Source organism: Rutidosis leptorrhynchoides, chromosome 5 (assembly GCF_046630445.1).
Source record: "Rutidosis leptorrhynchoides isolate AG116_Rl617_1_P2 chromosome 5, CSIRO_AGI_Rlap_v1, whole genome shotgun sequence".
In the NCBI taxonomy this organism is placed as follows: domain Eukaryota; kingdom Viridiplantae; phylum Streptophyta; class Magnoliopsida; order Asterales; family Asteraceae; genus Rutidosis; species Rutidosis leptorrhynchoides.
The window spans coordinates 51,913,460-51,929,678 of record NC_092337.1 but is presented as its reverse complement, the minus strand read 5'-3'; the positions used below and the strand labels follow the sequence as shown (position 1 = coordinate 51,929,678).

The 16,219-nt window shown below is 38.5% G+C and overlaps 1 protein-coding gene and 1 pseudogene across 1 annotated transcript; one reads left to right on the top strand and one right to left on the bottom strand.

The window, feature by feature from the left end:
* The first annotated feature begins 242 nt into the window (after positions 1–242).
* On the top strand, positions 243–1,809 carry LOC139848618 (uncharacterized). Its single transcript, XM_071838338.1, has 3 exons — positions 243–478; positions 634–871; positions 1,090–1,809. The coding sequence occupies exons 1-3, from the start codon at positions 243–245 to the stop codon at positions 1,807–1,809; spliced, it is 1,194 nt and encodes a 397-aa protein (XP_071694439.1).
* Positions 1,810–4,354: 2,545 nt separating this feature from the next.
* LOC139848616 (flavonoid 3'-monooxygenase-like) lies at positions 4,355–10,922 on the bottom strand (annotated as a pseudogene).
* Between the last annotated feature and the right edge of the window lie 5,297 nt (positions 10,923–16,219).

Sequence of the window (16,219 nt, the reverse complement as noted above, 5' to 3'; positions counted from 1 at the left end):
AAAAGATGAAATTGTGGCCGAAAGTGAGTTGAACCCTATTCCAAAAATGATCGGTGATGCAAAAGAGGGAGTGTCAGGCGGCTCTGAGCAAACAGGCGAAATGTACTCTTCAGTCGATGTAAGTTCTGGTGCAGGTGTGAGGTTGAAGTCAATCCCAGACGACAAATTAAATTCGGTGTGCCTCAATTTCCTCGCCATTAGAGGGAAATGGCGTGGCTCCGGGCTTGAGTCCATTATAGTAAATGTGTATGGACCGCACAATGATGTTAGTTAGGAGTGTGGATTCGGCGTGGTTATTGTGTGATGATTTTAATGAGGTTAGAGATTATTCTGATAGGCTTAATTGTGTGTTTCATCAATCTCGGGCGTCTCGATTTAATGACTTTATTGCAATGAACAATTTGGTGGAGATCCCTATTAGCGGTAAAAAGTTCACTCGTATTAGTGATGATGGTACTAAATTTAGCAAGCTTGATCGGTTCCTTGTTAATAATGCTTTCATTAACCTTTGGAAGGACTTCTCAGTTGTGGCTTTAGATCGGAGAGAGTCGGATCATTTTTCGTTTATGATTAGGGATAAAGAATTGATTTTGGTCCCAAACCATTTAAGATTTTTGATGAGTGGCTTAATAGAGATGGGGTGGATAATGTGATTCTTGAGGCTTGGGGAAAAGATGTTTTGACTACCAAAAAAGATTTTCGTTTTAGGGATCGTCTTAAGTGTGTTAAAAACGAGTTAAGGAATTGGATTAAAAAAGAGTTCGGGGGTTTAGATGAAGAAATTTTAGTGTTAAAAGTAGAAGCAACTAGGCTTGAATTACTTGCCGAGTCCGGCTCTATAAGTGAGGTTGATCGTTCGCGTTGGTTAAATGTGCGTAAAAATTGAATTGAAAAGGAAAAATCTAAATCGAACATGTTAAGGCAAAAGCTCGTATTAGATGGATGCTAGAGGGTGACGAAAACTCAAAATATTTCCACTCCTCTTTGAGTCATCGTTACAACAAGTGTAGTCTTCGAGGATTGTACATAAACGGGACTTGGAATGAGGATCCAAATGATATAAAAAAGGTGGTTTTCGATCACTTTCAGGCTCGTTTTGGTTCTTCAAATACTACGAGGCCTACCTTTTGTTCCACTTCTGCGGTTACTTCTAACAAGACCTCCACTGGGCCTGTTGGGTCGTCTGTTCAGCTGGACGCTCAGTTCACGACAGTGGGGCCTCAAGTTTCAAATCATCCTCTTGGTGGTTTTTCTAGAATCTCGGTTGACGAAGCTTTAGACCTCGAGGTATGTTTTAGTGAGAATGAAATTTGGGAGGCTATTAAGAATTGTGGTAGCTCAAAGTCCCCGGGTCCGGATGGGTTCAACCTAGGTTTCTACAAAAAATATTGGGGTATTATTAAGTCAGACCTAATTGAAGCGATTAATTTGTTTTGGGAGAAGGGCGAGTTTTCTAAGGGTTGCAATGCTTCATTCGTCACACTTGTGCCAAAAAAGGTGGACCCGATTGGTTTAAACGACTTTCGTCCGATTAGTTTGATAAGTAGCTACTACAAGATTGTTGCTAAAATTCTTGCAAATAGATTAAAGAGGGTGATCCCTAATCTTATCGGTTTTGAACAAAGTGCATTTATTAAAGGGAGAAACATTCTTGATGGTGCGGTCATAGCAAATGAGACACTCTCCTTTTTGAAACATAAACGTCTTAAAAGTATTATCTTCAAGGTCGATTTTGAGAAAGCATTCGATTGCTTGAATTGGGACTTTTTAGTTGAAATTATGGAAATCATGGGTTTCGGGGTTAAATGAAGGATGTGGATCTTAGCGTGCCTCAAGTCGGCATCAATCTCAATTCTAGTAAATGGTTCCCCCACAAGTGAATTTTCACTAGAACGTGGGGTTCGTTAAGGTGACCCGCTTTCACCTTTTCTCTTTATTTTAGCGGCGGAGGGTTTAAATGTTCTTACGAAGAATGCGGTGGAAAAGAAATTTTTCTTGGGTGAGGAAATTGTGGGTAACAAAATTCCGATATCTCATCTCCAATATGCGGATGACACAATCTTCTTCGGGTCATGGAGTGAAGGAAACTTCCGGAACCTTATGAAACTACTTAAATGCTTTAAACTCACTTCGGGTCTTAAAGTTAACTACCACAAGAGTAGTCTCATTTGGGGTTGATAAAAGTGTGGTTGAGAATTTAGCTAACTCATTTGGTTGCAAAGTGGGTTCTACTCTATTCATCTACCTCGGTCTCCCCGTGAGTGGTAACTTGAGAAAGCTTGAAAATTGGAAACCGGTGATAGATAAATTTGAGAAACGTCTTTCGGATTGGAGAGCTAGATCAGTGTCTTTTGGTGGTCGATTGACTCTTATTAATTCGGTGTTGAATAGTCTTCCGTTGTACTACTTCTCGCTCTTTCGTTCCCCGCCACGTGTGATCAAAAAACTCGAGTGTGTAAGACGTTCTTTTTTTTTTGGGCGGGTCAGGGGGAAATAACTCTAAAATTTCCTGGGTTAAATGGGAGGTTACACAATTACCTTATGGGGAGGGTGGGTTAAACTTGGGGTCTTTAAAGGGTAAAAACATGGCTTTGATTGGCAAATGGTGGTGGAGGTTTAAAACCGAAACCACCTCCTTGTGGGTCAAGGTCATTTCGAGTATTTATGGACCATCGGGTGGGCTTTTTGTTAGTGGGTCGACCCATATTGGTTCTTACAAATCGATATGGATTGACATCATTAAAACCGGGGATAACATTTGTGAGATTGGTATTCCTTTTCGAAATTTGTTTGTCAAAGTTCTAGGTGATAGCGGTTCTACTTCATTTTGGAATGACTCTTGGATTGGAGGTGATGTTCTAAAAGAAAGGTTCAAAAGACTTTGGAGACTTGATACCAATCCTAATGCATCGGTCAAAGAGCGTTTAATTTGGGACGGATCCAATTGGGTGGGTAATTGGTCTTGGGCTAGAGAACCTTCCGGGCGTGCGGGTGGAGAGCTTCAAAATTTGGTTGAGTTGATCTTAGGCGTGGTCTTAATTGCGAATAAGGAAGATTCATGGAGGTGGTCATCGGGTAGCAATGGGATCTTCACAACAAAAAATCTTTAGTCTATGATAAATTCGAGAATTCTCCCAACAAATGTCACAAATTGCGAAACATTATACAACATTCTTGTTCCAAAAAAAGTGATGGTTTTTGTATGGAGAGCAAGGAAATCCCATCTCCCGATCCTCGTCGAGCTCGATAAAAGAGGTATTGATCTCAACACGGTTCGTTGCCCTTTATGTGATGACGATGTTGAAACGGTCAACCACTCCTTAATTCATTGTAAGTGTGCGTTCGAAGTGTGGTGCAAAGTGTTTGATTGGTGGGGGCGGGGTGGGATTCCCTTTATTAATGTTGGAGATCTTTTCACGGATTCGGGTCAAGCATTTACATCGGTGGGAAAAATAATTTGGCAAGCGGTGGTGTGGACGTGTACTTATCTAATTTGAAAAACCGGAACCAAAAGGTTTTTACAAATAAATGTTGGAACACGCCGGTCGCGTTAAATGAAATTCAAGTTACGAGTTTTGAATGGATCGCGAAGAGGTTCAAAGGAAGAGTTATCGATTGGCACAATTGGATACATAATCCTCAAACTTTCGTCTTCTGAGTCTAGCTTACGGTGATCTCGTTGCGTTCTTTGCAACTGTTTCATTTTTGCTTGTTGTGTATTTGTTTTGCCATTTGTTGCATTATGGCATTTGGTCAGTTTGTGTGGTGACATTTTGGTTAGCAATTGCTTAGCCTTCTGTTGCTTTTGGTCAGTGTATGTAGCCATTGTGCATTTTGTTTTGGTCAGTGTATGTAGCCACTGTGTTTGTGGTGTTTCAGGTTGTTTGTACATTTTGTTTCTTATCAATAATAATTACCTTTCAAAAAAAAAAAAAAAAAAAAGAATTACTGACATGTTTTCCCTATTATGTAGGCTACAACAGAATTTATCTATAGAAGCTGCATAGATAAACTTACATTAATTCTCTAATCTTCATCAGTTAGTCATTTTAATTAAAGTAATAAAAGTAGGTTGAATGGGTACATAAGAGGTGATCTGATAAAGAATTTTGCTGGTCTACAGACTATCCATCTTGCCTTCCAAGTAACTCCCTATTCAATTTAGCAGTCATTTATACGAGTTATCTGGGGTGCATGTTAAGATTTAGGCTGCAACAGAATTCATCTCTGATGAATAACCTAAAAAATAAATGAAAATCATGCTACCTCTCAATGAATGTGTCGTTCATTGGTTAGTAGGAATGGTAACTACACATATCACAGCATCGAACTCATAGTTGTTCTTTCAGTGTGCTTAACAAATCACTATGACCCGACCCGTTTGATTGCCCATTTTATGTTCTTCAAGGACCGTACAAAGGAACGAATCAAATCGTCCTTGTAACTTTTTCATCTTTTTCACTATGCCTTGCAAATCTAACGAGTCACGTGCAGGAACAAAATCTCCTAAGTTAAAGTCCCCGGCCAACAGCATTAGCTCAAGCACCATATCTGTAAACTCGTTCGCTTTTGATCGTATATGATCCAAAAACTCTTCCGTCTAGCATTACTCGTGATAACGCGTTTATAGTGCACACGTTTAGCAGTTGACCTAAGTTTAATGGCGATTCTCCCGCACTGAATAAAGAATGCGTCAATATCACTCTTTCTTCCTGTAATGACAACTATTTATCGCTCAAACCATATACTCTAATAAATGCCGAATGTTGTCCGCTCTGGTGTGCCCCAAATTATAGAATTTGCCGATTGTGATCTAATATGGGGTTAGCGGTGAATCTACCCTTTGAGCAGTGTTGTCTTGTGATATTACTTGTTATATAAAAAAAATACAAAGTACTACTCCGTATTAAATATGTATATGACACCACTAATTTTAGGATTTCGTGTATTTTTTGGATTTTCAGTTTTTAGTATGGACCACTAAGATTCGCCACTGTTTTATAGTATGTGATCGCTCTTTTAAGTTAGAATAAAAGTAAGAATTTGAAGGTTAAATCCACTTACCCAATTTCTCTCTTAGAAAAAGATTTTTTTATATTAGAGAGCTATAATAAAATAAAGGATACATGAAGGAAAATGAAATTCTTGAATTTTCTGGGAAGAGGAGTATTATTATTCAGATATTCATGGTCTAAATGAGTTATCTTGTGATCATTTTCATTTTCACTCTCTGATCACTCTAAGATATGCTAGTGAGGTTCTGAAAGTTTCCAGCCTACAATCTAGAAGCTCACCTTCTAGATGTTCAAAGTAGCCTTCTTTGAACACCATGTAGAAGAAGCAAAGATGAACACGATGACGGCCGCCCACCATCTCCGTTCACACCCTTCCACCGCCATAGAATTTTTACTATAAATAGAGGTGCAAACCTCAATTGTAAATCATCTCAAATCACTCAGAGAAGTGTAATCACAACCTAGAGAGTGTGTGTGAGTTTGAGAGTTTTTTTGTAAGAGTTTTGTAATACTCTGTAAATCTATTCTTGTGAGTAATAGAGTTGTTTTTCTCTTAAATTTATATCTCCCAACGTCCAGGCGATCCCCTCTTCCTAACAAGTGGTATCAGAGCCAGGTTAGAGACGTTGGTTGAGTTTTTGGGTTTTCGGAAGTTTTCTCAAAATTCAATTTTGAGTGTACCATTGGATTCGTCTCGTCGAACCGAGTCCAACGCAAAAAACGGCGACTTAAACGGAGTTATAACGAGCCCAGAAAACGGGGTCAAAGTTTGGTCAACTCGCCGGAATCTCGCCGGAGAAGACGACCGGTGCTGGAATTTTCGCCGGAGAAGGCGATCACTGTAGCAGCTGGCGGTACTGTAGCATGTCACTGTAGCGGTACTGTAGTGGTACTGTAGCGGTACTGTAGCAATTCTGAAATTTTACAATTTGGTCCCTGAAATTGTCAGAATTTCATTTTTTTGGTCCCTGAAGTTTATAAAAATTATAATTTTGCCCCGTAAGTGGAATTTAAGCCGCGAAGTGTCTATTCCACCATTTTCAACCGTTCCGGACATAACGGTGATCTCTGTTTTCTACAATTCAACCTCGTTTGTGTTGAAAAATTATTTTTAAGGTGATAATGTCCACAGAAGAGTCAACATCATCTTCCGGAGCTATGATTATGCTCACAGCAACAAACTACACGCTGTGGAAACCTCGGATGGAAGATCTCCTCAGCTGTAAGGATTTGTTCGATCCTATTGAATTGAAGGGTATAAACCCTGATTCTGCCAAAGAGAAAGAGTGGAAGAAATCAAACCGAAAAACTATTGGTCAGATCCGTCAATGGATTGATCATAGTGTCTTCCACCATGTTGCACAAGAGACAGACGCATATGTCCTCTGGAAAAAGTTGGAGGACATGTACCAGGCCAAGACTGCTCGGAATAAAGCCCTGCTGATGAGGCGTTTAGTCAACATGAAGCTCAAAAGTGGAACTTCAGTTGCCGAGCATACCAGTGAGTTCCAGAGCTTGGTCAACCAGTTATCGTCTGTAGAGATGCCGCTTGGCGATGAAGTTCAGGCGCTACTGCTACTTAGTTCCCTTCCCGATAGTTGGGAAACGCTGGTAGTAACACTCAGCAACTCAGCCCCGAATGGCACACTTACCATGTCAATGGTCAAGGATGCCCTATTCAGTGAAGAGGCAAGGAGAAAAGACATGGGCACATATCAGACCCATGCCTTTGTCACAGAGAATCGGGGGAGACAGCGAATGAGTAGCAAAAATAAATGGAGAGGCAGAAGCAAGAGCAGGGGCAGGTCAGCTGATGGCAGAAAACCAACATATAAATGCCATCATTGTGGATTAGAGGGACATATGAAGAAGAACTGCTATAGATTAAAAGAGGAACAAGGTCAAAGCAGTTCACAGTCGAAGAATAAGGGTGGAGAAACATTAGTGACTATCTCTGGTGATGTAGCTTATTGTTCAACCCATGATGAGACATGCCTTCACGTCTCACGAGAAGAAACAGAATGGGTGGTAGATACTGCAGCTTCCTACCACGTGACTCCATACAAGGAATACTTCACAACATACAAAGCTGGTGACTTTGGAGTTGTGAAGATGGGAAATTCCAGTTCCGCTGAGATTGTCGGAATTGGAGATGTCAGGATAAAGACAAGTTCTGGGAGCACAATCACTCTGAAGGATGTCCGCCATGTGCCAGATCTTCGGCTGAATTTACTTTCTGGGATAGCTCTCGACAAACAGGGCTATGATAGTCATTTCAGTAAAGGCACATGGAAATTGTCAAGAGGCGCTATGATAGTCGCTCGAGGACACATTTGTGGCACACTGTACAAGACTCATGTGAAGATCTGCATAGACAGTATTAATGTTGCAGAAAAGGAGGCTTCACAAAATTTATGGCACCAGAGACTCGGTCACATGAGTGAGAAAGGGTTGTCTACCCTAATAAAGAAGGAGCTTATCAATGTAGACAAAGATGCTGCACTAGATCCTTGCAATCATTGTCTGTTTGGTAAGCAGCATAGAGTCTCGTTTAATTCCTCTTCAACGAAAAAATCAGAGTTACTCAGTCTGGTACACTCTGATGTTTGCGGTCCCTTGGAGGTTGAATCAATTGGCGGCAATCGATACTTTCTGACGTTTATCGATGATACTTCTCGAAAGGTGTGGGTATATTTCTTACGGACGAAGGACCAGGTGTTCGATTACTTCAAACAGTTCCATGTCATGGTAGAACGTGAGACAGGAAAGAAGTTAAAGTGTCTTCGATCCGACAACGGCGGTGAATACTCTTCCAGGCAGTTCGATGCCTATTGCAGATCAAATGGCATCTGACATGAGAAGACGGTCCCACGTACCCCTCAACATAATGGTATAGCAGAAAGAATGAACCGAACAATCATGGAACGTGTTCGGAGCATGCTCAGTATGGCTAAGCTGCCAAAGCCATTCTGGGGAGAAGCAGTCAGAGCCGCTTGTTATTTGATCAACTGATCTCCATCAGTACCACTGAATTTTGAAGTTCCGGAGAAACTTTGATCTGGAAAGGATCCATCATACTCTCACTTAAGAGTATTTGGATGTTTGGCGTACGCACATGTATCCAAGGAGCTCAGGCAGAAGCTGGATGCAAAAATCTACTCCATGCATATTCATAGGCTATGGAGATGAAGAATTTGGATACAGATTATGGGATCCAAAGGAGAAAAAGGTCATCAGAAGTAGGGACGTGGTGTTCCATGAAAGCCAGACAATAGAAGATATTGAAAAGCCCACAATATCTCAGAAGACAAATGTTGCTGCTCAGGTGCCAGAAGCAACAATAGATTCATTCATAAGAAATGAATTTTCAATGCAGGAAGAAATGTCAGAAGTAGAAGATAATGAGGAAAATGACGGTGCTGAGCAGGGGGAGCCACAACCCCATCTGCCAGACGTTCCAGAACCATCACAAGGTCAAGATGATGGTGGATCTCCTCAGAATATTCCAGAAGTTCGTAGATCTGAACGAGGTCGGATTCCATCGAGTAGATATCCAGAATCCGAGTACCTTCTACTTACTGAAGATGAAGAACTGGAGAGTTTTCATGAAGCAGTAACTCATAAGGATAAATAAAAATGGTTGCTCGCAATGCAGGATGAGATGGATTCTCTGCAGAAAAATCAAACTTATGAGATTGTAGAACTTCCACGCGGGAAGAAGGCACTGAAAAATAAATGGGTGTTCAAGCTGAAAAAGGATGGTAGTGGAAAAGTGGTGAAATACAAAGCACGACTTGTAGTCAAAGGATTCCAACAGAAGAAAGGGATTGATTTTGACGAGATATTTTCACCAGTAGTCAAGATGACTTCAATTAGAGTCATACTTGGATTGGTCGCAAGTATGAACTTGGAGCTTGAACAGATGGATGTAAAGACAGCTTTTCTTCATGGAGATTTACATGAAGAAATTTACATGGAGCAGCCAGAAGGTTTTGAGGTTTCAGGAGATAATCTCGTATGCAAGCTGAAGAAAAGTTTGTATGGTTTGAAGCAGGCACCTAGGCAGTGGTACAAGAAGTTTGACTCGTGCATGGTGAGTCACGGGTATAAGAAAACTGCAGCAGATGAGTGTGTCTACATTCAGAAGTTTTCTGAAGGAGATTTCGTTGCTCTTCTACTATATGTAGACGATATTTTGATCGTAGGGAAAGACGCAACGAAGATCAACCAGCTGAAGAAGGAACTCTCTAAGTCTTTTGACATGAAAGACTTAGGACAGGCTCAACAGATTTTGGGAATGCAAATAACCCGAGACAGGAAGAATAAAAGGTTATGGCTATCTCAAGAGAAGTATATTGAACGAGTGCTTTCACATTTCAATATGAACAATGCCAAACCTGTTAGCATTCCATTAGCCAACCATTTCAAGTTAAGCAAGAGTTCTTGTCCCTCATCCAAGGAAGAGATCGGGGAGATGTCTTCAGTACCATATTCTTCAGCAGTTGGAAGTTTGATGTATGCAATGGTGTGTATAAGGCCCGATATTGCTCACGCAGTGGGAACAGTGAGTCATTTTCTCTCGAACCCCGGGAAAGAGCATTGGAATGCGGTAAAATGGATTCTCAGATATCTTAAGGGTATAATGAATCTATGTCTTTGTTACGGGGGAGCTGATCCAATCTTGGAAGGCTATACAGATGCGGATATGGCTGGAGATCCTGATAGTAGGAAATCTACTTCAGGATTCATTTACACTTTTGCAGGAGGAGCTGTTTCATGGCAGTCAAGACTACAAAAGTGTGTTGCATTATCCACAACTGAAGCAGAGTATATTGCTGCCGCAGAAGCTGGAAAAGAAATGTTGTGGTTAAAGCGTTATCTTCAAGAATTTAGAATCAAGCAAAAGGAGTACAAGGTACATTGTGACAGTCAGAGTGCTCTAGATTTGAGCAAGAACTCCATGTACCATTCCCGTACAAAACATATTGATATTCGCTATCATTGGATACGCGAGGTAATTGATCGACAACTGTTGAGACTAGTGAAGATCCATACAAAGGAGAATCCTGCGGATATGTTAACAAAGGTGGTGACTCGAGAGAAGTTGGAGTTATGCAGAGACATAACTGGAATGTTCGTGGATTCGGCTGGAGGGGGAGAATTGAAAGTTTCCAGCCTACAATCTAGAAGCTCACCTTCTAGATGTTCAAAGTAGCCTTCTTTGAACACCATGTAGAAGAAGCAAAGATGAACACGATGACGGCCGCCCACCATCTCCGTTCACACCCTTCCACCGCCATAGAATTTTTACTATAAATAGAGGTGCAAACCTCAATTGTAAATCATTCCAAATCACTCAGAGAAGTGTAATCACAACCTAGAGAGTGTGTGTGAGTTTGAGAGTTTTTTTGTAAGAGTTTTGTAATACTCTGTAAATCTATTCTTGTGAGTAATAGAGTTGTTTTTCTCTCAAATTTATATCTCCCAACGTCCAGGCGATCCCCTCTTCCTAACAGGTTCCTCTTGTAAGCGTATCATTAACCCAACTATTAGGCATAAAAATAATATTTCAAAAACTAATCAAAGGTGAAACCTGTCGAATGTGGCGGTAATCATCAAGCGCTTTGGTAGAAAACATGTGAGCAGAACAAAATATCAAAAGCATTCTTCACCTTGATCTTGAGAGTTATACATAATTTGTTTTGCACCCGAATTTGGCGGTCTACTAGCGAAATTCGCATCATGAACTTTTAAAAACATTGTGCAGCTATAATGTAGCCACAACCACGTCTACAAAGCCGAGCCGAAAGTGCATTAAGGGCCGTACTTTTTGGCTAACGTTTCCAGGGGCTGATGTAGGACTGGGCCGAGGTGCGATAGGTTTCCCGTCAGGCCGTCAGGGGCCATGGGGTAGGACCGGGAATAGGGTGACGAGTGAGTAGGTTAAAAAGTAGACAACTAACATGGTAATGCATGTAGTCAATAAGCCATAAAAAATAACTTTAAACCCTAAGCCGCAGCGGCGCTCCGTTTTTGCTGGAACTCAGATCGCCGATCAATACTACAATTTCAATCATGGGAAGACGCTCAGCGTATCGCAAGGATGAAGATGGATGGTTTTTCAAGGTGAGAAACCGCAACGTTAACCCTAAACCGATTCAAAATCCATACATGGTTGAGAAGGATGCTAGGTAGTCAACGCTTTACATAACAAATCTGCCGGAGACGATAGACAAACAAGGTTTTGTAGCCACTGTTGCAGTGTTCTAATGCTTTAGAAACTGTGCTGATCAAACTAAAAGATGTAGCCACTGTTGGGAGCTTTCGTACATTGTTAAAAGAAGGTTTTGTAGATATAACCAAACAACATGTGGGTGGAATGTGGATATGGTGTTCGTTTGACTCGATAGAAGCATGTTTGAAGTTTAAAGGTAATGAGATGATTAAATCGTTAACATCGGCAACTAAACCTTTATCGAAGAATTTCGTGCTCGATGAAAGACTTACATGGGTTGAGATTACGGGAATGCCCTTGTGTGCCTGGAAATCGAGCTCTTTTAAGAAGGTGGCATCGACCGTAGGAAAGTTTATTTTTTTCGATAATATTAACACTGGCCCTTTGAGTCTAGGCAGAGTGTGCGTGGCTACAAAAAGTAAAACATTGATAGCGGAAGAGGTCGATGTTATCATTTGCGGTACTCACTATTCGGTGAATGTTAATGAGGTGGGATCGTAGAACGTGAAGTTAGAGGAGGATAATGAGTCGGACAGTGAGGCCGAAGTGGAAACTGTGAATGAGGAGGAAATGGGTGATAAAGTTGTTAAAGAAGATGTGAAAGTTGATTTGGAAGAAAAGGAGGATGAGGTTCCAAATGTGCAAGATACAAAAGAGTTAAAAGAAGAAGTTCCAAATGAGGAGCATAAGCAACAGGATCAGCAAGTTCAATCACTTAGCTCTCTTCAATTCAAAAAAGGTAATGATTATGCAAGTATTTTTATGCGCGATATAGATGCGGTTGTAAAAGCCAGGACAGAAGTAGGATTTGAAGAGAATAAACTAAAAGATTTATGTACTCAACTTATCGATCAAATTGGGGTTCTAATGAGTTATCAATGAAGCTTCTATCGATCAATATTCGGGGTTGTAAGAAAAGGTGTAAAAGGGAATGGATTAAAGAATTATGTTATTCCAATAACATTAATTTCTTAGGAATTCAAGAGTCTAAGATGCATCGTCTTGAACTCTTTAAGATCAAGTCTATGTGGGGAAATTTTACGTTTAATTATGCTTATAGTCTCTCTAGAGGAAGGTTGGGAGGTACAGTATCCATTTGGGATCTGAACTACTTTATTAAAGACGAAATTTGGTGTGATGAGAACTTTGTTATTGTCAAAGGGAAATGGGTAAGTTCGGATGCTACTTTTTTCATGGTAAACGTTTATGGTCCGTGTAGTGACCCGAATTTTTCCATGTTTATATATATTAATTGAGATTGATATTTACATGATTAAATGTTTCCAACATGTTAAGCAATCAAACTTGTTAAGACTTGATTAATTGAAATAGGTTTCATATAGACAATTGACCACCCAAGTTGACCGGTGATTCACGAACGTTAAAACTTGTAAAAACTATATGATGACATATATATGGTTATATATATAGTTAACATGATATTATGATAAGTAAACATATCATTAATTATATTAATAATGAACTACATATGTAAAAACAAGACTACTAACTTAATGATTTTGAAACGAGAAATATATGTAACGATTATCGTTGTAACGACATTTAATGTATATATATCATATTAAGAGATATTAGTACATCATAATATCATGATAATATAATAATTTAAAATCTCTTTTGATATTATAAACATTGGGTTAACAATATTTAACAAGATCGTTAACCTAAAGGTTTCAAAACAACATTTACATGTAACGACTAACGATGACTTAACGACTCAGTTAAAATGTATATACATGTAGTGTTTTAATATGTATTCATACACTTTTGAAAGACTTCAAGACACTTATCAAAATACTTCTACTTAACAAAAATGCTTACAATTACATCCTCGTTCAGTTTCATCAACAATTCTACTCGTATGCACCCGTATTCGTACTCGTACAATACACAGCTTTTAGATGTATGTACTATTGGTATATACACTCCAATGATCAGCTCTTAGCAGCCCATGTGAGTCACCTAACACATGTGGGAACCATCATTTGGCAACTAGCATGAAATATCTCATAAAATTACAAAAATATGAGTAATCATTCATGACTTATTTACATGAAAACAAAATAACATATCCTTTATATCTAATCCATACACCAACGACCAAAAACACCTACAAACACTTTCATTCTTCAATTTTCTTCATCTAATTGATCTCTCTCAAGTTCTATCTTCAAGTTCTAAGTGTTCTTCATAAATTCCAAAAGTTCTAGTTTCATAAAATCAAGAATACTTTCAAGTTTGCTAGCTCACTTCCAATCTTGTAAGGTGATCATCCAACCTCAAGAAATCTTTGTTTCTTACAGTAGGTTATCATTCTAATACAAGGTAATAATCATATTCAAACTTTGGTTCAATTTCTATAACTATAACAATCTTATTTCAAGTGATGATCTTACTTGAACTTGTTTTCGTGTCATGATTCTGCTTCAAGAACTTCGAGCCATCCAAGGATCCATTGAAGCTAGATCCATTTTTCTCTTTTCCAGTAGGTTTATCCAAGGAACTTAAGGTAGTAATGATGTTCATAACATCATTCGATTCATACATATAAAGCTATCTTATTCGAAGGTTTAAACTTGTAATCACTAGAACATAGTTTAGTTAATTCTAAACTTGTTCGCAAACAAAAGTTAATCCTTCTAACTTGACTTTTAAAATAAACTAAACACATGTTCTATATCTATATGATATGCTAACTTAATGATTTAAAACCTGGAAACACGAAAAACACCGTAAAACTGGATTTACGCCGTCGTAGTAACACCGCGGGCTGTTTTGGGTTAGTTAATTAAAAACTATGATAAACTTTGATTTAAAAGTTGTTATTCTGAGAAAATGATTTTTATTATGAACATGAAACTATATCCAAAAATTATGGTTAAACTCAAAGTGGAAGTATGTTTTCTAAAATGGTCATCTAGACGTCGTTCTTTCGACTGAAATGACTACCTTTACAAAAACGACTTGTAACTTATTTTTCCGACTATAAACCTATATTTTTCTGTTTAGATTCATAAAATAGGGTTCAATATGAAACCATAGCAATTTGATTCACTCAAAACGGATTTAAAATGAAGAAGTTATGGGTAAAACAAGATTGGATAATTTTTCTCATTTTAGCTACGTGAAAATTGGTAACAAATCTATTCCAACCATAACTTAATCAACTTGTATTGTATATTATGTAATCTTGAGATACCATAGACACGTATACAATGTTTCGACCTATCATGTCGACACATCTATATATATTTCGGAACAACCATAGACACTCTATATGTGAATGTTGGAGTTAGCTATACAGGGTTGAGGTTGATTCCAAAATATATATAGTTTGAGTTGTGATCAATACTGAGATACGTATACACTGGGTCGTGGATTGATTCAAGATAATATTTATCGATTTATTTCTGTACATCTAACTGTGGACAACTAGTTGTAGGTTACTAACGAGGACAGCTGACTTAATAAACTTAAAACATCAAAATATATTAAAAGTGTTGTAAATATATTTTGAACATACTTTGATATATATGTATATATTGTTATAGGTTCGTGAATCAACGAGTGGCCAAGTCTTACTTCCCGACGAAGTAAAAATCTGTGAAAGTGAGTTATAGTCCCACTTTTAAAATCTAATATTTTTGGGATGAGAATACATGCAGGTTTTATAAATGATTTACAAAATAGACACAAGTACGTGAAACTACATTCTATGGTTGAATTATCGAAATCGAATATGCCCCTTTTTATTAAGTCTGGTAATCTAAGAATTAGGGAACAGACACCCTAATTGACGCGAATCCTAAAGATAGAACTATCGGGCCCAACAAGCCCCATCCAAAGTACCGGATGCTTTAGTACTTCGAAATTTATATCATATCCGAAGGGTGTCCCGGAATGATGGGGATATTCTTATATATGCATCTTGTTAATGTCGGTTACCAGGTGTTCACCATATGAATGATTTTTATCTCTATGTATGGGATGTGTATTGAAATATGAAATCTTGTATTATTATGATTTGATATATATAGGTTAAACCTATAACTCACCAACATTTTTGTTGACGTTTTAAGCATGTTTATTCTCAGGTGATTATTAAGAGCTTCCGCTGTCGCATACTTAAATAAGGACGAGATTTGGAGTCCATGCTTGTATGATATTGTGTAAAAACTGCATTCAAGAAACTTATTTTGTAGTAACATATTTATATTGTAAACCATTATGTAATGGTCGTGTGTAAACAGGATATTTTAGATTATCATTATTTGATAATCTACGTAAAGCTTTTTAAACCTTTATTGATGAAATAAAGGTTATGGTTTGTTTTAAAATGAATGCAGTCTTTGAAAAACGTCTCATATAGAGGTCAAAACCTCACAACGAAATCAATTAATATGGAACGTTTTTAATCAATAAGAACGGGACATTTCAGTTGGTATCCGAGCGTTGGTCTTAGAGAACCAGAATTTTGCATTAGTGTATCTTATCGAGTTGGTTAGGATGCATTAGTGAGTCTGGACTTCGACCATGTTTACTTGAAAATGATTGCTTAACAAATTTTGTTGGAAACTATATATTTTTAACATGTGAATATTATGTGATATATTAATCTCTTAACGTGTTTGATATTATGTGATAGATGTCTACCTCTAGAACAAGTCCCATTGACTCACCTAATAATAATGAAGAGTCAAATGTAAATTGGAATGATTCGTGGACTGATTCACAAGTTCCCGAAGAGGAACCGGAAGAAGAGTCGGAACCGGAAGAAGAATCGGAACCGGAAGAAGAATCGGAACCGGAAGAAGAATCGGAACCGGAAGAAGAAATAGAACCGGTGGGGGAAATAATAAAACGGTTAAGTAAAAGAGAATCCTCAACCAACCGACCAAGGTTAATTATGGTCAATGGTGTTTCCGCCAAGGAAGCAAAATATTGGGAG

Excerpts from the sequence above, each read along its gene's own strand:
- LOC139848618 (XM_071838338.1), top strand. The coding sequence starts at position 243 with ATGTGTATGGACCGCACAATGATGTTAGTTAGGAGTGTGGATTCGGCG. Across the intron at positions 479-633 it reads AAATTTAGCAAGCTTGATCG|AGATGGGGTGGATAATGTGA; the intron begins GTTCCTTGTTAA and ends GTGGCTTAATAG. Across the intron at positions 872-1,089 it reads ATCGTTCGCGTTGGTTAAAT|GCTCGTTTTGGTTCTTCAAA; the intron begins GTGCGTAAAAAT and ends GATCACTTTCAG.